This window comes from Brachycentrus maculatus, unplaced genomic scaffold, assembly GCF_059751285.1.
Source record: "Brachycentrus maculatus isolate JH-2025_06_01 unplaced genomic scaffold, ASM5975128v1 h1tg000336l, whole genome shotgun sequence".
Taxonomy (NCBI): domain Eukaryota; kingdom Metazoa; phylum Arthropoda; class Insecta; order Trichoptera; family Brachycentridae; genus Brachycentrus; species Brachycentrus maculatus.
In genome coordinates, this window is record NW_028281085.1 from 538,741 (window position 1) to 565,999 (window position 27,259).

Sequence of the window (27,259 nt, forward strand, 5' to 3'; positions counted from 1 at the left end):
AGAAGAGATGTGAACTCACAAAGATGTTTCGTTTATTGATAGATGGCAGTTTGGGAAAGATTAACTGGCAGTTCCCCCACTTCTTCTAGATTGAGCCTATGGATGAGAGTTCTGATACTTCTGCGTGTCTGTTTGCATATTCCTAAGAAAATTCAAGCTAATAATAATATTAATAAATGTTGTAAGCATTGCTTTACTCTAAAAAAATGCACTCAATCATGACAGATGTTCTTTTAGAGAAAAATAGGCTTTACGAAAATGAGAGGAGAACATAGCCAACATGACTTGTAATATAAAAGATTTACGTATTATGTTATTTGGGATTTTACTGAGATTTCATACAACGTTAAAGAGTGATTTCAATTCAATGTTTTAAAACTAAGAATCATTTGTTGCAACTAATTATGGATTGTTATAATGCCTATGTTATAATTCTCGTATCCGAACTGCTGAAAATATGTCTTTCTTTGAGGATTTTCACATGCACAATACTTCGAAACATAAAAGGACATTTAAAAGGGGCAGCGAAAGAAGCTCGTTCCAGAGGGTAGAGAAAAATATATTTTTTAAATATTTTAAATCCGTACATCAAATGGTTACATTTCAAATGTTTTAAAATTATGTGAATTATGTCAAATATGTGGTGATTTTATTTATTTAAAGACTTCACTCACTTTTCCATTACAAGTCAAAACATACACACATAAATATATAAATATAAAGACAAAAGCCATTTTACAAAAACAGAGAAAGCACTCGTAATTTTTATTATGCTTTTGTGTTGTATATTTAATTTTGTATTTGTGTTGATGTTAACATGATTTATTTTAATTACCAAACCACCTAAATATAAATAAAAGTTTTTTATTCAAATTTTGTTAAAATGAAATTATTGAAAAAATATAATTAAAAAATATCAAGTGAGTTATTATAATTATTTGGTTAAATAGAGTTCATGATGAAATAAGCACATAAATACATTAATGGAAGGGAAATTCGATTAATGAAAACACAATGTTAGAATATATTTTATATATTTTATTTATTTATTAATAAACATGCGTTGATATATTAATATTATAATATAACAGATGTAAATTAATAGTCTATATACTCATATCACTCCATGCTATAATTTATCAATGTTTTAAAACAAACAAAATAATTTCATTTAAACCACTTAACGTATATCTAATTATAATTTATTTATAAATAATTTATTTTAAATAAAAACCTATTTTAAATATTTATCTAAAAGGCTGTTATTGAAAATTATTTCACTAATAAACTATTTCTTATTCCTTCGCCTATAACTGCTTATCGACATAAAAAATATCCATTTGAGATTTCTACCCATGCCCTACTAACTGCCAAATATTTGAGTACTTTGTTACGTACATTTTAGTCTTTATTAGTCGCGGAAAAGAAGGTGTTTACATAAAATTCGGTCAACATTATAATAAGATACATAAAGTGAAATTAAAGAAAATTATTTTGTTAGTTATGAAATGAAAAATCACAACCTTAATTGATTTCAACCAATATTTTATATAAATTAAATAAACCCAAAGAATATCCAAACAGAACATGCCTTAGATTATAAAATTACTGTCCTTTATAACTAAGCAGTTCGTTATACCCAAACTCGCCAGTAACTCAATTATATGTTAATTTTTAAAAATACACCTACAATTTAAAAATCTATATTTTTCTTTACTCCCCTTACGCTCCTAATCTTATAATATATTTTTATTCTTTGTAATGGTACGTAGGAACTGAATTATCATATTTTTGCAGCATTATATTGGTGTAGAATTACACGAAGGCTAACCTTAGTGATCAGTCTTACCCTTCGGATGGTGACAAAATAAATACGAAAATAAAAAGAAAAACAGATTTTTTCGTTCTTCATTTGCTTCGATTTCCAATCACATTCGCCATATAAATTTGTTTTACCGTTTTTTCCTCACTATGAGTTCCACGTGTTCAAATCACCTCAACAAACCTTTCTTAATTATATCAATAATGCTTATCATAGCCTTGCATTCTTTCCTTATATCACCTTTCTACCATCTATCATATTTCGTTTTACCGCACATTTACCGCGCATTTCGACTGCATTCAGTCTACTTTCATGCTTATTTTTCCAACTACATGCTTCACTTCCAAACATTTGGGTTGGAACTAGGACTCCGTTGTGTACTATCAGTTTAGCTTTTGCTGATAGGTTAATAATTTGGTTACAATAACTAAATTTTATCAGGGAGTAATTAGTGCGTGCAAAACAAAATATTATTTATAATGAGTTGTAAATTATAAAATTATCATTCTCATATGACAGTATTTTAGGACAATGAACTGCGTTAACCTTGTCAGTCAAGTATACTTTTTAAAAGTACATTTGTTTAAAATATACTTATTTAATATCACAAAATCAAAAGTAATCCAAAGTGACGATTTAATATTTAAAGATATTCCACAATTTGTTGCAATTATCGTGTGATTATTATTCATATTGATGTATTAACAAAGATGAAGAAAAATTTGGAAGTCTGGGTAGTTGGCAGGGCGTGCGATCTGTCATAGGCTGGTTTTATGTGATTACTTTATGCACATATAATAATCATCATTCTACCCATAATTGACTACCACACCACTAAAATTTCGGAAATTGTATGTATTGTATTTGTGTTTATTTCAAATTTAAGTAATTTGGTTGTCAATCATGGGTAAAATGGTAAATGTTACACGTGATCACTTGAAACCAACCTATGTCAGGTCATAAATCTTGTAAAAACCCAGACTTTCAAATTTTCCTTCAAATTTGTTGAGATATCAATATAGATAACTCTTAAGTGAACAAATCAATATTTGAGAGCAATGATTTATACTCTTAAAATATTGTGTAAATCTGTTCATATAGAATGTTCTCTTTCTTCGAACATCTCTATACGTTGAGCCACACTACCAGGAGGAACTATGACAGGCTCCCTGGTGTGGCTTCTTCTCTTTTCTTCATCGAAACTCCTCGGTAGCCGGTTGCTCCTCGAGTTTCTAGGTTTCGTACAGCACAAGCAAGTATTCTTCTTCATAGTAAAACACAAGACAGCCACAATAGACAGGCAAGCCACCAGACAGAAAACCCCGAAAGCGATGAGGACAGTATTGGATATAGAACTGAAAAGGTGTCTTACTGATGCATTATCGTCCTTCCAGCTGATCCACACGCCGCCGTACTTGGCAGGGTCAGCCTCCAAGTCCATTGGCAAATTGGCTGGAGGCTTGCTGGATTCTATGTAACGGTTGAGGAACTGCTCCAAGCTTGCTTCTATGTTGGGTCGTGTACCTGCTAGGTTTACCATTTCGCAAGGATCATCCTTGATGTTGAATACACAAGGTGCTTCCAAAGGATTGCATGGCATGTTGGCCGAGTTTTCTGGTATTACATCGCAATTGATAGTCGCTTCGTTTCTTAATGACAGTATTTTACTAATTCTAATTAGTTCCATGGAGAAAATATCAGTTGCGTTTTCATTTTTTTCTATTATTTGCTTTTCTGTTATGTAACCTGATAAAGAAACTGATGCAGGAGAGTTGACAACGATTTTTGGATCATAGGGTTCAGCTACCGCTCCTGGGTCTCCAAGCCAGCCATCGTATTTCCCTGAATGGGTTGTTCCATTGATATACTTCCAGTCGCCTAATCTTATAGAAGCATAGGGTTCAATACTATCCAAATTGATAACAAGATCTGTACGAGGCGAAGGGGTATTGTCTTTAAGGGACTGCCACATGTTAACACCATCTATTTTCCCAAGCTCTTTTACATCTCGACCTAAAAATTATATTATTTCACTTATTTGTATTGTTAAATAAAATATAACAATTTAATTTATTGTATCGTTTTGTTTAAAAATATATTGTATCGTTTTGTTTTATTTTTTTTGCTTTTTCTAATTCTTGTGTAAAATATGCATTAAATGGTTTAATATAGTAGTTTGGTGTCTTCTATTTCTTTAATATTAAAAAAGGCAGGTTATTAAAACATTTGACTCCCAATTATTTGTAATTTTGTTGGAATTGCTTGGTGTTTCGTTTTATTTTTCTTAAATCAACTTGGAATCTCAAAGATAATAATCAAATATATTTTAAAAATTAATACAACTTATGATTTTAAAAATTAATGGTAACTTGCCTGCAGCTGCCCAAAATGTCGGAAGCCAGTCTGTAATGTGCATCAATTGATTTGAAACTCGATGCAATTTGTTTATTAATGGACTCCAGACGGCTGCAACACCTCTTGAACTCCCTTCCCATGGTGACTCTTTTTGCTAAACTCAAGAAAATAGGTAATTATTTGACAAAAATGAATGATTAATTTGCAATACAGTAAAGTCCCGAAAATTCGGCCTAATGTGGACCAAAGGGTGATCGAGTTTGTGAAAATACCGGGCAACTGGGAATGTAATTAAAAAATAATAATTAATAAGTATTTCGGCAGAAAATACAGTGCTGCACATACAATATGCATTGTTTGTTTGAAAATTCAATAGAGAATAAATTCCTTAAATACTTTTTCACAAAGGACTACATTTTAAGATTTACTACATTTTACATATTAGCCCTTAGTACGTGAAAATGAAAATTAATGAATACTAAGTGTATTTTTTAGATATCTCAACATAGATGAAGAAGAATATGGAAGTCTGGGTATTTACAGAGCTTATGACATCATATGATGGTTGAGTGATCACTTTACACACTTGCAACATTTACCATTTTACCCATGATTGACAACCACACTACTAATATTTTTTGGAACTCCTACATACATATATCATTGATCTCATCACAATGTACATAATGAAGATTAGTTCACAAGGGCCATCAATGTTGAATTTTAAAAGCTTTTTTTAGCAGAGATCCTTTTATTTAGATGTATGAGAACCCCGGTTTATTTTTACATACTGCGAGACGCCTATTTTAAGATATCAATTTAAAAAAATTTAAAAGTGCAGATAACCCAGATTTGTGAATAAGTATTTGGACACACTCAAAATGTTGTTAACAAAAGTGTACCATAATTTACCTGATAAGACAGACCTCAGTAAAATACTTTAAGAAGGCATAAAGCCAAATGTATTTTTTATAGGGGTTTTTCACCATACCAGGGTGTGGTCAAGATATTCGAACTGCGGAGTTTTTCGGACTTTACATACGGTTAAAAGTATGGTTTGTTCATTGAAGAAATATTGAATCATATGCATTATTTTATTTCTAGTGAAATGGAATAAATATCTTACCCCTCTCAGCGGATAGTTCGACCCTCTGTTGGAATGAATCCCTATACTTGGTGCTCCGTTATCAGCCATGAAAACAATGATAGAATTATCCAACATTCCCTTGTTACGCAAGGCCGTAACAACTTTTCCTACTCCTTGATCCAAGACTGAAACCATTGCTGAAAAGATATATAAATAATGTTCTCACTTCTGATTGCTTTTATATGTTTCTAAAATTTTAATAAAGGCTATAATTACAGGCACTGTACTATAATTATACAATATTCAATTACTCTAAATTAATATGAAGATTTTTTCATGAATGTTTTTCGCACATACTTTGTGGCACATTTTAAAAACTTTATAAAATAAACAACTTTGTTTTTAGATTATTTTTTGACATCTCATCAAAGATGAAGAAGAATATAGAAGTCTCATCTTTGATGAGATGTGGGGATAATCCAAATTTTGTGAATAAGTATTTGGACACACTAAAAATGTTGTAAACTTTGTTTTTAACCACTTTTTTATTGGTACACTTTTTCTCCAACCGGTTTCGATAAGAACCTTGTCATCATCAGGGTTTAGCATGTTCTAATTCTAAAACATTGAAATACTCATAGTTAGGTGAGTGGGTGGGTTTAACCCTTCCCTCACGATGCCAAAAACTTCCGCGCGCTCCCGTGATATGTATTCCGTACACCATATGAAAATGTGATTTAAAAACGGTAAAAATGTAAAAACTCCTAAATGTTGCTTTTATGCCCGGGAATGGCCTTGCAATGCAATGTGGGGGAGTCTGGATAGTTCCATTTTATTCACAAATGCATACCATTGACTTCTTCGTAGCCTTACCCACCTGATGACATCTTCAGCTTCGCATATTTCTCTTATCCTGGTGTAAAAAACCTAGACAAATCCCATAGCTCACCTGCATATACCCTTCTTTCTGGATCACCGATGTAAGAAAACTTGGCAATCTCCTCGTCTGGAGCCTGAAACGCCTTCCCAATATTGCCGGTATGAGGAGCCGTATGCGCCAGGTACAGAAACAGAGGGTTGGAAGTGTTGTGTTGGTTGATTATAGTCGAGGCTTCGTCTGTGAAAAGGTGCGTTGAATAGTGTCCTCGGGCACTGAAATCCACGTCTAAACCACGTCGCATGTCGTAACCCTTCATTTCTGAGACGAACTGAAAATGGATAATTAAAAAATATCATGTACTCGTATTTATTTGCACATATATATTTCATTTTGTTTGTTAAATATAAAAACATAGAATTACATATTGACATTAATTTATAAATTCATAAGCATTATTATCTTTTTTTTCGCAAAGACCCAAGCCACATTATGTGTTGTCGGTGGAGCTTTTTTACACACGTTTTATTATTATTTATATCTATTTTAACATAATACACGCACAGAAAAGAAAGAATTTCTATACATATGGCATGGGCACATAGAACGCAGGGAACCCAAACATATAGTGATACAGGCAATTGCCATGGATCTTCCTCGAAAGACATCTGGAGGAATAAAAAAAATCATGGATGTTACAGATAAATAACATGATTCGAAGGCATGATAGAAAGACCTACAACTTAAAGATGAGGAGAGCTGACCCCAACAGTCTACAAAGACGATAAGTTGGGATGAAGCCAGGAAGAAGAAAAAAATACGTTGAATTTTCATCAGTACCTATAATATAATCTCGCATATGTGGAAATGTAGAGTTATTAATTGTGAGATTTGAGATTGATTTACTTCTTCATTTTAAAAAAAAACTGCAATCAAGGCGCTTCGATTTCTTGTAGAAGAGTAGTTTTCGTGATTAGTTTAAAAAATTTAAAGATGGTGATTTAACATCGAAAACAATAAATATAGAGTGATGGAACGTATATAAGGTGATCACTTATCTCGTGAAGTCTCTGAATATAAACCCTGTAAATATTCAAAATTCCATGGCAATCTTTGGTGAAATGTCAAAAAAAATATATTTAGCTTCACATGCGGTGTTTGAAAATGATGCCGAAAGCATCAAAATACGTGTCGTGATTTTAAGAAATAATAGTAGGTATTTATCAAGTAAAACAAATTGAAAATATAAAAATGACTTAAAATGTTGTGTATCACAACTTTGTGTAAAAATCACTTTACATCTTAATATAAATTAATTATATTTACGATCGGTTTCTAAGCAAACTTCTACTTTGAGATTAATAAATTTAATTAGCATTATTATCATATTTGCTTAAATAATATTTAGTCTTAAGGAAGAAGCTACTTTTGTTAACATATATGGTAAGTTTTAAGTTATTTTAAACAAAGTTATTTGGTGTTATATTTATTTTTACATCAAAATCTACTTTAGATAAGAAATATAAATAGCAACAAATATAAGTAATAGTTAAAATTTGGTGTATGTTTAAATTTTAAGTAACGTGCAAAAAATTGAATAACCTTCAAATTAAATCAAATGATGTCATTACGAAATGAGAGAATTTGGCCGGCATTTGCTCAGAATCAATTAGTCAGTATTTACTTAGCATAAAAAGTGGGTTTTTCTCACTTAAACAAAATCAAACATAGCTTCAATTTATTATTAGATTAAAACCAATATTTTTAGCTTTTCCACTTTTTTATTTGACCAGCGACCGGGTTTCGTCGTTACCGACATCATCACACCAGTCTGATGATGTCGGTAACGACGAAACCCGGTCGCTGGTCAAATAAAAAAGTGGAAAAGCTAAAAATATTGGTTTTAATTTAATAATAAATTAAAAATGCAATTCCATCACGAAGTGTCAGTGGATAATATAAATCTATTAAACATAGCTTCATTTATGACTGATATCGACCTGTTAAGAGACACCCAGCATTTTACTGATTAAAACGAAAAAATAAAGAATGTTCGTCGGAATTTACTTTCGTACAGTCAGACCTCGAGTGAATAAGAAAGTGTTTTTATTATGGGCCGTATTATTAACATTACCAAAATAGCAAACCGTTAAACAATAAAAGTTTACAGTTTCAAAAGTTACACTTTCTACAGTCTCTTGAATTTAGTGAGAACTTTCTTCAATATATTTTTTATTAACATTTTTGTTATTTTTTTGACATCTCATCAAAGATGAAGAACAATATGGAAGTCATAGGCTGGTTTAAGTGAACACTTTACATAAGTGTAACATTCGCCAATTCTACCCACTATTGTCAACCACAATACTCAATTCGTGGAAGTTTTATATATTTATGAACCAATTTTGAAACATTATTCTTGAATCACTAGAACTTCACTAGAGACATCGATTGGTGAGATGAAAAGAAGCTTTTTATTGAGCAGAAACTCTTTATTAGTATATGAGGTCCAAATCCTGGATTATAATCACATACATGAGAAACGCCGGAAAACATAATTTTCATTTTTATTATTTAAGCTTATAATTTGACCAGATTATTTATTTACATTTACAACATTTTGAATCTGTCCAAATACTCGTTCACAAATCTGGATTATCTACAATTACAGGAGTTATTTTCATATTATTTAAAAAAAAAAAAGAAAATAACTCCTGTAATTGGAGATAATCCAGATTTTGTGAACAAGTATTTGGACACACTCAAAATGTTGTTAACATTTTTATTATTTCATTTATTGATTTAGCAGTTTAGTTAAGGTTAGGTTAGGAAGACAACAAAGAAGACAATGGTATGCGCATGTGAGGAGAATTGAACCATCCAGGCTTCCCCACATACCACTGCCCGGTCAACCCCAACTGGTAGTCTAACCAAAGAGATGGATTGACAGCTGGGAATCAACATCGCAGGAGGCTAATCCCTCTTAAAAACAGGCAACATAGTAGGCTATTAAAACTAGCCACCAGATGGTAAGATGAAGGTGTAGGCACCAAGATGAAGAAGGAGAAAAAGATTCGGCAGTAACTTCGTGGTTATTTCTATCCATTTTATATTTAACTTTTACAACTATGATTAAAGAAAACACTTGTTTTATACCACTTGAGTTTTATTAAAGACTACATGTTTCGGAAGTTAAACTTTCATCATTCAGGTCTGTATAATAACTAAAATATAAAATTGTTCTATAAATAAGGAAAATTTAGAAATCCAAAAAAAAACTAAATTCTAATAATAATTTATTAAATAATATATTGTTTCAAAATTCTTCACCTTTGCTTTCCATTTTTCCTTTGTTTTCAAACTCCGCCCCTTGACTAACCCCCTCCCCCTAACTTTCTCCTCTCCTTATTTATAGAACAATTTTATATTTTATGTTTTAGTTACTATACAGACCTGAATGATGGAAGTTTAACTTCTGAAACATGTGGTCTTTAATAAAACTCAAGTGGTATAAAACGAGTGTTTTCTTTAATCATTGTAACATGTCTTACCACAAAGTTAATGCCGAAACAATAAATAAAATAACTTTTATTAAGTAAAAACTTATATTCATTACAATTGTGACACGTGTTTCGATGCAATCTGAACGGTATTTTAAAATGATGTTAAATGCATTGAAACATCTGTCACGAACAGTTTTTACTGATAATAATATTCACCTACAAAAATTACACAACAAATTATGTACAACATGACGACAGAGGGCCATAAACCACGATTGATTATATTAATATTTTACTTAGGATCGTGCGAAAATTTTGTAAGTATGCCGAACGCATAATTTTTTATCAATGTATGTTTATGTACGTATGTGAATGTATGGTATAAGTTTATGCGTAAAAATACGGTTCTACTTTGAGCGTGTAAGCCTAATTAGACAAAAGCATAAATTAAGTTACATAAAATAAAAATCAGCTTATTATTTTAATGAACTTTATAATTACCGTTGCGTGCACAGAGTGATCGTAGTAGTCTTGTAGTCCATTCCAGCAGCCGTAGTGGGAATCGAACCCTCTCTTCGTGGGGGTGTACTCGGTCCTGTGGTAGCCCAAGTGCCACTTGCCCACCGCGTGTGTAGAGTAGCCGACACCCTTCAGATATTCGGGAAGCAGTTTCTCCTCCAGAGGCAAACCCCTGGGCTCAGGTTCCAGGAGTACGAGGTGTTGCATTCCTGAAAATGCAAATTTCAAACAATATTTTAAGTGCGCTCGAATCATTGCACAAATGGTGGATTTTGCCCCATAAAGATATTTTTATCAATATTTTTTAAGTTATTTAAAGAGAGATGAAGGATATCTTAACGTAGATGACGAAGAATCTAAATGGTTTTTACAAGGCTTATTGCCTGGTATAAGCTGATTTAAGTGATTACTTTATACACGTGTAACATTCACCATTATACCCATGATTTGACAACTACGCTACTCAAATTTGGGAGCCAATTTATCCTTCAATTGACATCTTCTTTAAGGTGTGAGTTCTTGGCAGCATCTATGTTTGAGTAGAGTAAGTTTTTCTTTTACTTAGCAGAGCCTTCATGAAATGTATGTAAGATTCTTCCCGAAGTATTTTACATACTACGAGAAAAATAATATCCACCTCTATAATGCACAGTGGACAGGTTCAACTGCCAAGCTGTATATATATTCTTCAATTGACACCATCTTTTAAATGTGAATTCTCCGCACCATCTAAGGTTCACTTCAGTATGTTTTTCATTAGTAGAGACATAAATTGCATGTAAAACTCTTCTAATGATGGGTAAAATTCATCATTTTACACGTACATAAAGTAAACAAAGTCTTTATTTTCCTCTCCTCTGTGCAAAAAACCGTTGTGCATCTAAAATTAGTTTTAAAAGTAGTTGAAAATTCTCTTATTTTGAACATTCAATAAAAACATTAAAAAAATATAAAAACTGGAAAATGTTGTTGTTTAATGCCTTGCGATACATTATTTTACTATCAGAAAAACTTCTCCTTTTCTAAATAAAATCGTCATTAAAACTCATCAAAGGGTTAAAAACATTTTTTTTACATTCTTGTGTATAGTTACCTGTGTGAATAGGATATTTTCCAGTTAGAAATGCAGCTCTGGATGGGGTACACAAAGGCTGTACATAATGACTATTTAGAATGATTCCGTTATAAGCGAGAGCATCTATGTTAGGGGTTGGAATTTGGTTGGATCCATGAAAACTAACATCATTCCATCCCTGTAAAAAAATAACCCATGTTAATTATTGTAATTTTAGTTTTTTTTTTAACAATATTTATTTAAAATAAAAACAGTTACATTTTGAACCTACCCAATCAGACTCATAGGAAACATATCGCTCAAGATAAAGAAATGTCTTGTAGGCCACTTGACTTTTAACACTCTCCTCATCATTTCATAGTTTGCTTTGCATAATACCACTTTTAATTACATGCTATATTAAAAAATAAAAATCATGTTTTCAGGCGTTTTCTAGTAAGTAAAATATAATCCTGGGTTCAGATCTTGCGTACAAATAAAAGAGTCTCTGTTAAATAAAAGCTTTTCTCAATCCAACAAATATGGCTGTTGTAAATTCATATGAACTGTATCATGACATTGATCAATGTATCTAGGAGTTCCCAGACTTTGATATTCTTCTACATCTTTGTTGAGATGTTGCTGGTCATTTTTTACGCGTGCAACATTATCTTTTGATGCTTAAGATTGACAACCACACTACTTAAACTCCTACATATAATTGATCTCATGACACTGTTTATGTGTGCACTGGAGCCATGTATTATTTATTAGAATTCGTTATAAATATTGACTTACCTCAAAAATATCGAAACATAATAATACTATTCCAGTGATTAACAATTGTAATTGCTATCAATTTCGATGGCTTTTTTCAACCCTTTGGTAACCCTTTGGACTTTTGGGGTTAATATACCAGAAATACCACTTTTTAAACATAAATAATTCAAAAGAAAAATTTGTCCGAAAATTTATAAATAGTCTGTGCCATTGTTTTACCTTGTACATATATAAATAAATGTATGCAACGCTATAAAATAGACAAGCAAATGCTGCTTGCATTGATGTGTAATGTCACCATGGTTATATAATCTGTATATGCACTATTGTATGAAAGATATTGAAAGTATGGGAATCAGAAAGAAAATGATGAATATGTCTGTTAGTTGCTTGCTGTATGCGGATGACGCCGTACTGCCAGCGAGCAGCGCGGAAAATTTGCAACTAATACTGTCAAGAATGTATTATGTATGTAAAATGATCTGGCAATGAATGAAAGTCAAAGGTCATGTGTTTGAAAGAGAGAAAGATACGATAGAATGTAAAATTATCGTACACAATGAATCCCTGAAACAGGTGCAAGAATTTTCTAGGAAGCATGTTCACAAGGGGTGAAAAAGTGGATAAGGATATTGAGAGAAGAGTGAATGAAGGGAATAGAATAAATGGTGCTTTGAACGGAGAGATTGCAAATAAAAATATGTCCATGGAAGCCAAACTAACGGTTCGCAACGGCGTGCTGGTACCGACACTAGTGTATGGAAGCGAAACATGGAATTGGCAAAGGAAGGATGAAAGCAGAGTGAACGCTGTGGAAATGCGCTCCCTTAGACCAATGTGTGGAAAATAATTATATGACAGAATTAAAAACAAAGATATAAGAAAATAATGTAAGGCTGAACAAGGAATAATTGAAAAGATTAGGAAAAGTTATTTAAGGTGGTATGGACATGTGCAGCAAATGGATAACGAGATAATGTCTAAGAAAATATATGTGGCGAATGTAAGCAGGAAAACAGAACGAGCACGACCGAAAAAGACTTGGTACAATCAGATCAATCAGAACCTAAAATCTGGTGTTGTCAAAAGTCTGCTTAATCGGAGGGCATGTGTGACTAGATGTATCGATGGGAAGGAGGCAAGGGGTGTATGTCAGGACAGAATAGTGTGGCGTTCCATCCTTTCTTCCTACCCCTGCACGGAAACAGTGTGATGATAGTAGTAGTAGTAGTAATGGTAAATGATGATTTAATTCTAAATATCGATGGATGACTTATTAAAGAAAAAACGAAAGTTTTAGCACAACCCTGAAGAAATCTCTAATATACTATCCAAAATGTACCTGATACTTTTATAAATCAAATAAGTATTTCTCACGAAGGTACCGAAAGCTGATTTATCGGATTTTGGTAGCCAAAGGGTTAAATAGAAGGCTTATGACGTAATAACCATGAAAAATCCATTTATAATTTCAGCATTGATTTTATCCACAAATCTCTATAAAATTCATACCAACTCAAGCGGTAATTTTAACAAATTTTATAATTATCAAATTGATCGTAAAAAATAATATTAATATTAAAATTTATTCATTATTTTACAATAGATCGCTTCGATCTTGATTATGACCCTGTCTTGGAAAAATAACCTTCAATAGGTTTTAGAGGAAAATACTTAGTCACTCTAGGTACAGTACGCCATGTAAAAAAGAACTGTTTCTAGGTACATGTTACTAACCAACTAACTATGCCGCTGGTTCCCCGCAGAGGTTGGCGGAGAGAATACATAACCGTCAATTATTTCGACTCCTGACATGACCGCTTTTAAGTATTTGACACACTTGATCTCGGTCTTCCTTTGCTCTTATTTATTACTACATTCTCTTAATAAATTTATTTTACCGTTCTTTCCCCATTCATTCGTTCCACATATCCAAACCAGATCAACCTTTCTTAATTTTATTGATAATACTTGTCTCAGTCTTTGCGTTATTTCCTAATATCACCACCTATCATACATCATTTGGACATTACACATCCCTTCAAAGATGCTAAACCAAAATGAAAATGTAGGTACTACTTATACCCGTAATTATTAAATGGATTTATATATTATAAATACTTACTTAGATATATATGTAACTTTTTGAAATTTTCACACAACCTTGCATTCGTATACTCACGTGTTTTTAAGTGATTTTTTATGACTACTATTGCACCGCGACCTTTTGAACGTAACACACGGAGTACTAAACATTGTTGACGGCGGACAGCATGCTTCTTGACAGCTATTTTTAAAATGTATACCCACAAACATTAAATAAATTGGCAATTAAAAAAATGTGCTATCTGTTTTCTTTATTTCCATTCCACTAAACTGACCCATAGGAGCGCCGGATTGGGTACAGCTAGTTTTTAATAATAATAATTGTACAATTTATCAAGTCAAGATTTAAAAATTATACATTAAAGTTATACTATAATAATAATTTTAATGAAAATCAACTTACCAAGTCATCAGCTATTATAACGACAATATGAGGAGGTTGTATTTCTTCTCCAAGTATTGAAGCACTTAAAAATATTAACAAAACTCCACATAATTTCATTATTTCCATTATCATCGAATCATTTTCTCACACTGTAAACAGAGGTTAAACCATACTTTATGAATTTTTCATTTCCTCACATAATCTTGTATAGAGAATAAAATAGAAAAATTGTGTTAACTTGAACCACCCTGGACGTTATAAGAATTATAAAAACTAGTTATAAGAACTCAGTTTTATGATTTTTTTGTATATAAATTTTATTTAAGAGTAGTATATAAGTTTTATGTAACATAAGTAAACGCATATCCTATATACATAAAACTTATAAGTAAAATAATTGAACTAAAATTATACACCTAAGTAAGTTAAATTATAAACAAAACACTTGTTTTTTACAACTTGAGAATTATAATAACAAGTAATAAGTAAGGGATGGAGGGTAAGTTGGAAGCACATGTAGTTTCCGAAACTAGTCGTAACTATATAACACTCAAGCGAGAAAAAAAAGGCGTTTTTTTTAATAATTTAATCAAGAATTACCACAAAGTGAATACCGAAATAATAAATAACAAACCTAAGTTCTTTCATTGCTAACTAAGGATCATTGAATTAATGGAATTTTTCACTCAAGAATAACATGAAATTATAGTAAATTCAAACATTCAGAGTAAATCCACTCACACGTAGGAATATAGGTACTACAAAACTAATAAAGTTGAAGCCTAAGCAGGAACGTGGTAAACCGTAGCTAGATTTCACTGCTAGAGTCACTTTTAATTATAAAAGAGATAATTATAATATAAATTAATTACGAAAAGATGATCTTATTTGATTTCAATTCAACCCGACACCAATAAAATAATATTTTCAAATTTTTATTACGTAACTTCACAGATATTCACTTTTATTTTTGATTAACATAATTAAATAATTAACACCAAAAAATGTGTATACCTAATTGATAAAACACTTGCGATTAAACAGAGTACACTGTTTGGCGGTCGGATTGATATTGAATGATGTTGTTCGTTTTTTATGACTCTTTTGACGAAATAACCGGTTTCAAAATTCATAATTAACCGCCGAAATGACTTGCCGTAATAGCAAATCGAGTATTGGAAGGTTATGGAAGGAGAATTATGCGTATAAGAGAAAACAAATCTTTTTCGGTATCATAATAAAGTTGCGAATTTTGCGATACGGTGCGTGGAACATTTTAAATGAATTATTTATGTGCGTCAAATATGTTTTGCAAAAAAAACAAGAGAGTGTGACACATTTCACTCACTCTCGCGAATAAAATGAATCTGTTAGCAATTTTTTTTCTTCTGTGTTATAGCAAAATAATCGGCATGTAAGGTGATTGTGAAACATTACACTAACTCTAGCGTATAAAAAGAAACTTTGGGCAAATATATATATATATATATATATACATATATATATATATATGTGTATATATATATATATATATATTTATATATATATATATATATATATATATATATATATATATATATATATATATATATATATATATATATATATATATATTTTTTTTTTTTTTTTTTTTATTATAAAAAAATCGACGTATCAAGCGATTGTGACACATTTCGCTAACTCTCTCATAAAAAATAAACTTTTAGGAAATAAAACTTACATCTATTTTGTTCGTCGTTAAAAAAGGAAATTAAGAGAAATAAAGTATCCTAGCAATTAATGCACCCATAAATCGTTTCACGATCTTATTATCAATAAGACAGACTCAAAATTGACATTCTCCATGAAATGTATTAAATGACATTTTCCGCAAATTATGACTAAACCAGAACCATCTTAAAATATGTGGCAACTTAAATTTTAAAGCAAATTTATGTTTGTCTTAAATTGTAAGTATTTGATTAGCAAATAAGCAATCTTTATCGTAGTTTTGAATTCTTACTTAAAATTAGGTTTAATCTGTAACAAAGAATTATTACTGCGGTTTAAAAAAAATATATTGACAGTATTTTTAGTGTTTTCAAATCATAGTTAACTAAGCTGGGGTTGTCCATACAAGTTATTTAAAATGACATCTCAACATACATTTTTGAAAAACATACATAATTTTGCAAAAATAATGGTCATTAAAGAAGATTTTATTTACACATGTATATTATATATAAGTAATTTTAGTTTAATTGTAGATAAAAAAAATATATAAAACAAAAATGAGAGCACGATATTATCGTTGCACTGATAGACAATCATAACGCTGACAGTGATGAGTTCAACATATCATAGACACAATTTTGATTTTAAGCAATTCACATTAAATTTCTTCCAACACTTATTTACGTTAGATAATTGACTACATAAATGGTAGTACAAAGTTGACGACCAACGAATCCATATATGGTGTATGTACTAACGTATAAAATCAATCATAGATTTTCAAATGCGGAAACACGTATGAAGGTATAACATTATAATCACAATAACAAAGAAAAAAAATATAATACTAGTGAGTAATGACTAGTATAAAATGTTTTATTATTTACAAACCCCAACACGTACAAAATCTACCGCAATATTAACAATAAAATACAACAGAACAAAACAATTCGATATAGTAATACCCCACTTTGCCCGGGTAATCCGTACAAGTGAAACAGCGCTAAGCGGGGTCTATTTTCCACATGATAATGGTACAGCAAAATGACATTTTTCCTTGCACGAATGTCTGCCATCTTTGTACGCACTGTTCAATTATCGCGATTTTAAGTACAAAAACTAATGCGTTTCAAACGACAAAACAGTAGCACATTATACGTTAACTAATTGGGAATGCACACACTTTTTACACGACCGAAACAGTATAAACTGTTTGGGAGTCGACACGCTGTACATGCGACCTAATAAATATTACGAAGTCTCAGAGTAAAATATTGCATTTTTTAGTTCCTCGGTGAATCACTGAACGGCGCTATTTAATCAGCGTTATAGCGAAACAGCGTAAATAGGTGTGGCGTTAAGCGGGGTATTACTATACTTACATTGTATTTAAGCAAATTTTATTTTGATTATATCCAAAAAACACGTATTATTTCTAGTTTATCAATATATTTTAGTATGGAAACGCGAACAATTTGTTTTTGTGACTAATTACTTATTTCATTCGATTTTTTTTTACCAATTTTATTCCGATACGTCGCGCGTCGTAAACGATTCGGTCGCAAATTAAATTGTTTCTTGCGATAACCGTTAACTGCTTTTCTCCGCAACATTGACTTTTGACTAAAATTGTTTATTTTTAATTCTGCGAAAACGGTAAAAAGTTTGCTCAAATCTGCGAAATGAGACCGTTCCCTTCTGCATTGGAAAATATTTTTCTCACATTTTTGGAGTGTCAAAGCATTATTTACAAAATCTGGGTTTCTCCGCTTAGGAATTATTTTTACATTTTGACATCTGAACACTGACTTTTGGCGAGATTTTTTTTATTTTTTATTCAGCGACAACAATAAAAATTTTAGGCTCATCTGTGATCCCTTTTGCGTTCGAAATATATTTTTCTTACAACATTTTTGGATGTGCCAAATCCTTATTCGCAAATCTGGATTTCTTCACTTTGGAGTTATTTTTACATTTTCACATGTAAACATAGATGAAGAAAAATAAAGAAATCAGGGTATTTACAGGGATTATGACCTATCATAGGCTGGTTAAGTGATCACTTTACACACGTGTAAAATTTATCATTTTACCCATGATTGAGTTTAGTTTTCGCTGATTTTTATTTGATATAACTGATTTCAGTGCACCATTCATTCCGTTCCCAGCATTCACTCACCTTACTATATCTTTATCAGTCTTTCCATTCCTAGAAAACATTTCCAAAATATACAAAATGTACGAAATCTATACGAAATCTACCCGTTCCAAAACATCCAGATCATTTATCTGTTCCCGTTCTAAAATTGGTTTGTATGTATTGTAAAATAAATCAAATTATACCCGCCAAATTACGAAAAATACAAAATTAAATTAAATTAAAAAATAGTGAAATAATGTACCATAATAATAAAATATCTAATACTTATACTTATTACTATAATATCCACTAAAATTTAGTTTTAAAAAAATAACAAAATTGTACTGCCATCTATGAATTCTTTTTAAAACCTTCTAAATCCGTGAAGGTGATGAAACTTGCAAAATTCGTACATAGAGTTCATACCAGTTTTCAAACCGATACATCGCTCACTCCTTTCAAGAACGTCATAAATCAAAAAACTTGATTTTTCAGGAGAACGTTTTTTAAGTTTAAAAATTATTAAAAAGTATTAAAAATAAATATCAAGCAACTTACTGAACTTTTTACTGTGCAACAGATCTTTTTAAGTAAAACCTGAAGGTTTCTTCTACATTTGAAAAATATTTAGTTTATTAAAAAAAATAATTCAACAATACTTTTTCTTTAAAATGCAAAAACAAAACTTTCTACCCTGTAGCGAGCAAATATTAAGTTAAAATCATGCCGCTTTTGCTGAGATATAGTACATTTTCTGGGCATTCCGAAAATATGCACAACTGAAAATTGACGATTTTTGATTTATGACGTTCTTGAAAGGAGTGAGCGACATATTCTTTAATTTTCGAATGTCGCCGTGGCGTAGTTAGGTAGAGGCTCCACTGCGAAACTGGGTTCGAGGGTTCGAATCCCGCCAAATGCAAAATTGATATAAGAAAGATTTATTTTCAATTGATTTGGGTGATTGTATTCACATTTACCTTCCCTATCCTTGCTATACTACCTGCAGATAAGCCTCTAAAAGTAGAGGCTTTGCGAGTTAAAAAACACACACACATACATCATTTCATTAATTAAAAAAAATTTTAAAAGTGCTTTTGTAATTCAATCGCTATGAAAATATGCAAAGATGATTGTCCAAAACGTTCATAAAAATTGAATGTTTGTTAAGCAATTCGTCAATAAAATTAGGCGCATTAATCTCTGTATTTACACACGATATTAATATTTAACAAAGTAACGTAAATTCCATAAAAAATGTGTAAAACCGATCATCATCCCTTGTTTCATAGCGTCATCATGTTCAAATCTAAAAAAAAATAATGAAAAAAAATATTTACTTCCCTTACATTTTTTTACTTTAAAAATTAGCTGCTTAAGACAAGGACAATTATTCTCAAGTGATAGTCGATACGTATAGAAACCTGACATGGCACGCACAGAAGAACTGTGATTTGTGTTGTTTGTATATAAATAAAATGTTCTGGCAATATGCAAATTTATTTTTTATGGTAATTCAGAATGATTTTTTTCAAATTTCCGCTCTTAAGTGCTCTTGGCTTATAGCGCTACAAAACCATGAGCAATCACAATTTCAATTTCTCACCATACTTTTTAACAACAGCAATTTTATACAATTTAACCTCTAATTAGATATAAATAGAAACAAACGGATAATTATCATATTCGCTAATTATTATCTGCAATTCTACAATTCGGTATCACACGCAGATTTACGATGTCCTTCAGGCACAAGTGTGAGATACGGATGTAAACCACTGACCGCTTATCTCGCGAACAAAGATACTGGCTAACATGTACAAAATTTTAGATTGTGTACAAACAAGAAGGAACCTTGATAAGGCTGGATCTGGATATGTAATTACTAAAACATGCATCATATGAATATGTGGTATGATATAATTCACATATTATATCATGGTGCGATTCGCGAAACCTCTCGTTGAGGTCAATGATCAACACTGATAATGAATACACAAATCTATCCACAACATTTTGAGTGTCCAAATACCTGTTAAATAATCTAGGATCTTGTATACATCCAGATAAAAGCGTCTCTGCTCAATAAAAGCTTTCCCAATCCAACAATAGATGACTCTAGTGGTGTAATGAGATTAATGTTATATGTAGGAGTACCAAAAAACTAAGTAGTGTGTGGTTGTGAATCATGGGTAGAATGTCGAATGTTCAACTCACATGTCTCTACAATAATAATGAGATTAATGATAAATATAAAAGTTTCAAAAATTTTAATAGTGAGGTATTCAATTATGGGTAGAATGGTGTATGCTGCACGTGTGTAAAGTTATCTTCTATTCCGTTTTTTTTTATTTATCCTCCGATAGATTGTTACCATAATTTTTCATCTCCCCATCACGAAAACACACTCATCACGAAATCACCCAAATATGTATATATTTCTTAATTTAAAAAGACATGATTCTGAATAGGTCCTACAATCAGTTACTTTTTAACACGATGTATCTCAGTTTAAAAAAATCCGCGTAAAGAAGATATTTTTATATTGAAAGGGTATGAAATGTGTGTTGTATGTTAATTAGGTATTTCAGAGCAGTGGAAGAAAGTCGTAAAGGTTAATTTCTTCACAATAATTAATTAAACAATAATTATTAATACAGCTATTCATTTCTTATTCGATGAATCGTATTTTGTGAACGAAAATTATACTGACAAATTGTGTCGATAATACCAAAAAATACCCAGAAAAGTCACATAAAATTATGTCGGGTTGTGGCCCCAGTACAATTAATAACACAACCTGTGTTATTATGTAGTTTAAATTAATTTTAAAAAATACTAGAAAGTAAAAGTTAAACGGGATTATAATTTGTTTAAAATATTAATAAATGAAATGAAAAAAAATCTAGGTATTATTGTAAAGGTTTATGTCAATGTATTTAATATTTATGAACATTTAAAAAGTTTTCAATTTTTAACTTTAAAGTGGTTTAATTTTTCTTTAAGATTGACAAAAAAAAATATCTTTAAAAGATTCGATTAAAAAAATAAAAAAATTGAAATCGCGTAGAAGAAATTCGCGTTCAACGAATTGCGTGTTTAATGATCCAAGTTTAAATATAGTATATCAATTTAATTTTATGTATATTGTACAATCTGGAAGTTCTGGTGTCGTTGACCTTACTGGATGATTACTCATTTCAAATAACAATATTAATTAAATTTACATACGTACTAAGTGCAAAAAATAATAATTTCGGACACAAAAAATAATTCAACACGATTTAATTTTTTACTTTTTTTTTTATTAAAAATTATGAAATATTAATTCGTTTTAAAATACAAAGAGTCATTTTTTCATCTCCTTAATGCATAATTTTTAAAATAACGTAAATAAATAATATCAGTAATTATTTTTCATTTAAATATTTAATATGGTTTTTTAATCGAGAGTTAGTGTTGCAACAACATTATATTCTAGGTTATCAAATAATGTGATAGCGGATTAATAAAAGGGAAAAACAAAAACAGTGTAAACATTTAGAAATTTGAGAGTATTTGTTTTAAAAAGAGGAGATAATTTTTGGTAAAATCCATGTTGGGTTTTTTAATAAATATGTAGCAACCTTTTCGGGTCTTAAAAATATTGTTTATATACCCATATACAATCTTTATGCAATGTATTGAACTAAATAACTAACCATCACGCCGCTTCCCGCAAGGGTGGGCAGAGAAAAGTGAGAACCACACTAATCTGTCTTTACACACAATCTTCGCCTCTTTCACGTTAATGACTCCTGAGCACATTCAAGTTTGAATCCTGAACACAATTCAATGTACACATTCAAGTTTTTGAAATATTCGATCACGCCAAATTTTCCTCGGTCATTAGAAATAAAGTAAACTGATTTCACTACGGTTCATACTCTCACAATTTTTAATCATCAGATTAAAACTTTTCTCATTACACCGAAAAGTTGTGATTTTGAAGGGATTATTTTTTTGTTTTAATATTCAGATTTTTTTAAAGAATTTTTACGAATAATCTCTTTTAAATTATTTTACGAAATTACAATCAATTAGAGCAAGTCGCTCACCGCTGTTATTTTTCAAAATAACCTTTAGAAATAAAATTTATCAAAAAATACAAAGATAAAATGCCATACCAAAACAATTCTAATAGAACTTTAAATATTTGGGAACCAAGTAGGCACATCAATAACCTTCTTATAGATATAAAAAAAATTAAAGACATTAAAATGCTAAAAAAATAATAAAATGAATTGTATACATATTAATCAAAAAAAGAAAAAAAATATACTTAAAATAAATTATATTACCAACAAACATAAACATTAAATAAAAAGTGTTAAGTCGCTCTCCATGCACAAGAGCTTAGTCCCTTTATTGGAGAGATCTGAGGATTATTAATTTTAAGATTGTACATATCTGCAAAATGGATTGAAATTATAAAATCAAAAAGTTTTGTAACCATATTAAATAAATAAAAATCAAATAATGAAAATATCGATTTCGCGACGAAGATAATTCGCTGCGAGACGACTTTTAGGTTCACAAAGGTTGCATAGATGAACAAAGTTCACCTTCCTATTTTATAAGTAAAGCATATAGAATCTACAATCTACCTCCTGACTCTTCCGGTGGCTTCCGGTGGTCCCTTAGTCTTTTAAAGTCAGGTCCGCACTTCAAAGTTCAGACGAGAACTGCCAACAAATAATTGTTGGCAGTGGACGTCCTGAATGGCGAGAGAACTATATGTAATGATTTTTGGAACTTTGGTGTAGCTTTTGAAGGCAGACGCCTAAGATTTTCTTATTGTCTAAATTAAAAAAATAATAAGATAATCTTAGATGATCCATCTTCAACAGTAGTAAGTTCAAAGTTATTGGTTTTCCCACTGCACAAGACGTCTCCTGCTGACAATTCAGTTTTTGACCGAACAACGGACGTAGCATTGTATTGATTCAAATAAATCATTTTTTAGTCAGAAAGAATCCTTGCCTTCACAGCATGCTTCTCAAATTTATTACGTTAATTAACGTTAATATAAATGTAATCACCACGTCAAATTGAGGTTTTTCAAAATAACCTCTTACGTTTAATGTTGCCATTCAATCCACATAAATTTGTATCAGCCAGAAGATATACAATTGGCGAGCTAACTGAGACTTTGCAGTGAACAATGGGCAATGGCAAGTGTGAGAAATTGATACTTGGCAATTATTGCCTTCGGAAGTCCTCGGGTCCCGCGGCTCGTAAAACATATTCAAATGTTCCATTGTGATCCATCCTTCGGCTGATCATAGGTTCATGACAGCTGAGAACCCTATCAATGAAGATATCAGGAGAACACGAGAGGTGGGAGATGCTCCGTATATATTCCGGCCGAACAAGGCTATCAGTCCACACCCATTCGCGTTATACTGGTGGCGGTGCACCGACCATTCGTCTCGATAATAATTCTTCTCCAGGGTGACGTCATCGGACCAATTAACGTTTGATTTTAAAGAGATAAAAAAGCATCACGTGTCGATCACTCCAAATTAGCCTGTGTGACATTGAATCAATGTTTTTGCAAAACTTGTGACGTGATTTCCGGATGTGAGTTGTGTTGGTGTAAGTGTGTTGTGTTTATTTACACATGTGTTGGACCAGATTAAGGATAACAATAGTGAAATGCTTCTAAGGCAAATATTTATTTAATTTCTACTTAGAGTTATTTTATTTTATTTTTGCATCTAAAAATATTCGACTAAATCTAAGCCGAAATAATAATGCGCATATATATGTATTTCACTAGAAAATCAAACTTCTAGGGTATTCCCTCTTCTTACGATTGTATTATCGATATCTTTATTTGACAACGGGGTTTGACAAATATTTTAAATATTTTTTTTTATGTGGAAATCATAAACATTTGTACTAGTATTTTTTTTAAATGTGATTAAAATATTGTTTTAAGGACACTGATATTAAAAAAGTGAAATTCATTTTCCATGTAAAACTTATTCACTTATAAGCAGGGCTTTTTTTGAAACACAAAAGTTCCGGAAATCACTTCATGTCATGCTTTTTACTAAAAAATTAAGTTCATTATAATACTATATTTTATTATTTTGACGAATTATACAAATAAAGATTATAATTACGTAAGCGCGAACATTGTTCCGTCTAATTGATTTTGAAAATAAAAAAATATATATAATTATGCGTGAAAAAATATGCCGGTGTTCCACCGCATTACATGGAAAAAAAGCCCTGCTTACAATTATTTTTCCTTTTATTTTTTGACATCTCATCAAAGATGAAGAAGAATATGGAAGTCTGGGCATTTACGGGTCTGACGACTGTCATAGGCTGGTTTAAGCGACCGTCATAGGCTGGAGATAATCCAGATTTGTGAACAAGTATTTGGACACACTCAAAATGTTGTAAAGTACATAAATTAAGATGTTTCATGACACTCATACAAAACTTAACTTTACTTTTAAATAATTTCCATGAAATAGTTTTTCAAAGAGATCATTTTATAATTTGATAGAACTTCGTCTTATTTTTTTAAATTTACCTTTAATTTTATAGACCTTTAATTTTGTAGAATTTTATAACTAATTTCCGTGAGATTATCTATCAACTCACTGCCGTTAAATTGATTAATTAAAAAGTTCACATATTTCACTCTTAACATTTAGATAACAATAGTATAATATTCTGAATGGAAGGAATGTATGATATTAAAATGGGATGTGATTGAATGTAAGATTTTATTAACTTGAATTCGATCTCTACTGAGAATAAAGTATATTGTCAAAAACAAATAAAAGGAAGATTTTTTTTATCTAATGTGATAATTTTTGTCCGCAAAAAATGCTTTAAAAGAAGTGACATACATTTCAAAGATGTAATTTACTTTATGCGATTAAACATCTTCAGAGCGATGGTGATTTTATTTTTTTATATATATTAACATACCTGCTTATATTAAAAAAATTGACTACTAAAAAAAATATTACAAAATGCGAAATAAATATCATTCGATAATTTATATCCACTATGTACATATATTTGAATAAATACTAGTTACAGGGAAGCCGAACCATAAAAGTTTGAGAAGTAATGGTTTTAAACACAGGTTCTTAACCTTTTTTTGTTCAACACCTCCTTTCGAAATTTCTCAAAAAAAAATGCTTGAATTAACCGTAACAGAGAAAGGGTAGGAATATAGATATATTGTCAAATTCCAGACCCTTTTTCTGTCTCCTAGTGGTACCAGTAACCCTTGAAGACTTCCCCAGCGCTCATTACAGAGTGGGGAATTGCTATTGAAAATAGTAATAATGAAATAATACTTTAAATTATAAAATGTTTCAAAATATATATGTAGTAAAATATTACCTTAAAAATCCTTTTTAATCCATTTGCAACAAGTAATAGATTTTTTTACATTGTTTAAAAAGCAAACAATAAAACTATTAATGTTATCACATACATCAATCAATTAAATTTGAACAGAAACATAATAAATTAAATTACATGCTATTAATACCAGGAAGCCACTGAAAGCGAGAATGCTAATTAATTGTTTTATAACCTTTGTTAAGGATAATTACAACGAAAGCTATAATTATAAATAATTTTAATTCATAATTTTTCGGTTTTGTTTTTAAGTAATTAGAAAAAAAAATGTTTTCATTCTTTGTTCGATAATTCCTGATATTATTTTCCTATCATACAATACTGATTTCTGATTGAAATATGGTTATATTTTTTTATCTTTGTAATAATATACAAAAAAAAGATTACTATAAAATATTTATTAAGTACGCATAAAAATTATGAAATGAAATATAAAAAGCAAAATTGTATATGTGTACCCAAAATGCATTCACGAGGAAAAATTAAAATAATTATCGTTTTCATTAAAATCGTTTCAAATTCAATTATTATTTTTCCTATCACACCGGATTTTTCACCCTACGAATGATAAATCAAAATTATAGATGTCTCAATTTGAGATGAAAGGTCTTAGATGGATTAAGCTATTTTATTTTTTTGCCTGATGGCGCCAAATCAGCCATACCAAATATATTGAATTACCTACCCGCTGGTGAAAAGGATCCAATACCATTGCAAAATATACTTAGGTTTCAATCATTCATGCAGTGAATAAAGTGATCACTTAAGTCAGCCAAGGCGTAACTTATGGGATGCTCAAACTTCCATCTTCGTCCATATAAAAAAATGAAAAAGTCTGGAAAGGTGTCAAAAGTCTTCATAGAGGTCTCGGACACCTTCTTACATATGTGAATTTTCGGCACCATCTATGGTCGAGTTGAGTATGATTTTTATTTAGCAGGGGCCTTCATGAAATGTATATAAGATTCATCCCGAATTATTTTGCATACTAGGATACGCCTGAAAACAAAATTTTTAAATTTTGACGAAACTTACAATCTGACCAATTATTTTTATTCACAAAAGTTTAGGTGTGACCAAATCTTGATTCACAAATCTGGGTTTTCCAGAATGTATTTATTTTATATTGACGTCTCAGCATAGATGAAGAAGAATATGGAAGTTTGGATATTTAAAGGGTTAACGACCTGTTATAGGCTGGTCTAACTGATTATTAACGACATTATGAAGGTTTTAACCGAAAGATAAATATAACTCATGAAATTTGAGAAGTGTGGTTATCAATCATGGGTATAATGACAAATGTTACACATATATAAAGTGATCACTTGAACCAGCCTATGGCAGGTCAGCGACCCTGCAAATACTTAGACTTCTTTATTCTCCTTCATCTATGTTGTGATGTCAATTGATACGTATATTTGTGCGTGTGTACATGATTCTCATTTTTTTTAGTTACATTTACATAAGGTTACAAAAAA

General features: G+C 30.7%; 2 protein-coding genes across 14 annotated transcripts in view; one reads left to right on the forward strand and one right to left on the reverse strand.

Moving 5' to 3' along the window:
• Window positions 1-1,746: 1,746 nt before the first annotated feature.
• LOC148303980 (arylsulfatase B-like) lies at window positions 1,747-25,268 on the reverse strand. 12 transcript variants are annotated; one of them, XM_088269053.1, is made up of 8 exons: window positions 25,253-25,268; window positions 14,507-14,637; window positions 11,257-11,416; window positions 10,146-10,372; window positions 6,214-6,472; window positions 5,304-5,461; window positions 4,196-4,331; window positions 1,747-3,835 (listed from the first exon to the last, which is right to left on the reverse strand). In XM_088269053.1, the coding sequence occupies exons 2-8, from the start codon at window positions 14,618-14,620 to the stop codon at window positions 2,916-2,918; spliced, it is 1,974 nt and encodes a 657-aa protein (XP_088125179.1). In that variant the 5' UTR covers window positions 14,621-14,637; window positions 25,253-25,268; the 3' UTR covers window positions 1,747-2,915. The 12 variants fall into 12 exon arrangements, with proteins under 12 accessions (XP_088125179.1, XP_088125183.1, XP_088125187.1 ...); XM_088269057.1 differs by lacking the exon at window positions 25,253-25,268 and adding an exon at window positions 17,721-17,768; XM_088269061.1 differs by lacking the exon at window positions 25,253-25,268 and adding an exon at window positions 17,584-17,768.
• Window positions 23,766-27,259, forward strand: part of LOC148303981 (arylsulfatase B-like) — a 42,263-nt gene continuing 38,769 nt past the window's right edge. Inside the window, exon 1 of one of the 2 annotated variants that reach the window (XM_088269062.1) lies at window positions 23,766-24,049. In XM_088269062.1, coding sequence (XP_088125188.1) covers window positions 24,039-24,049 — 11 coding nt within the window. In that variant the 5' untranslated portion in view covers window positions 23,766-24,038. The remainder of the gene's footprint in view (window positions 24,050-27,259) is intronic. The other variant, XM_088269063.1, reaches the window with a different exon arrangement.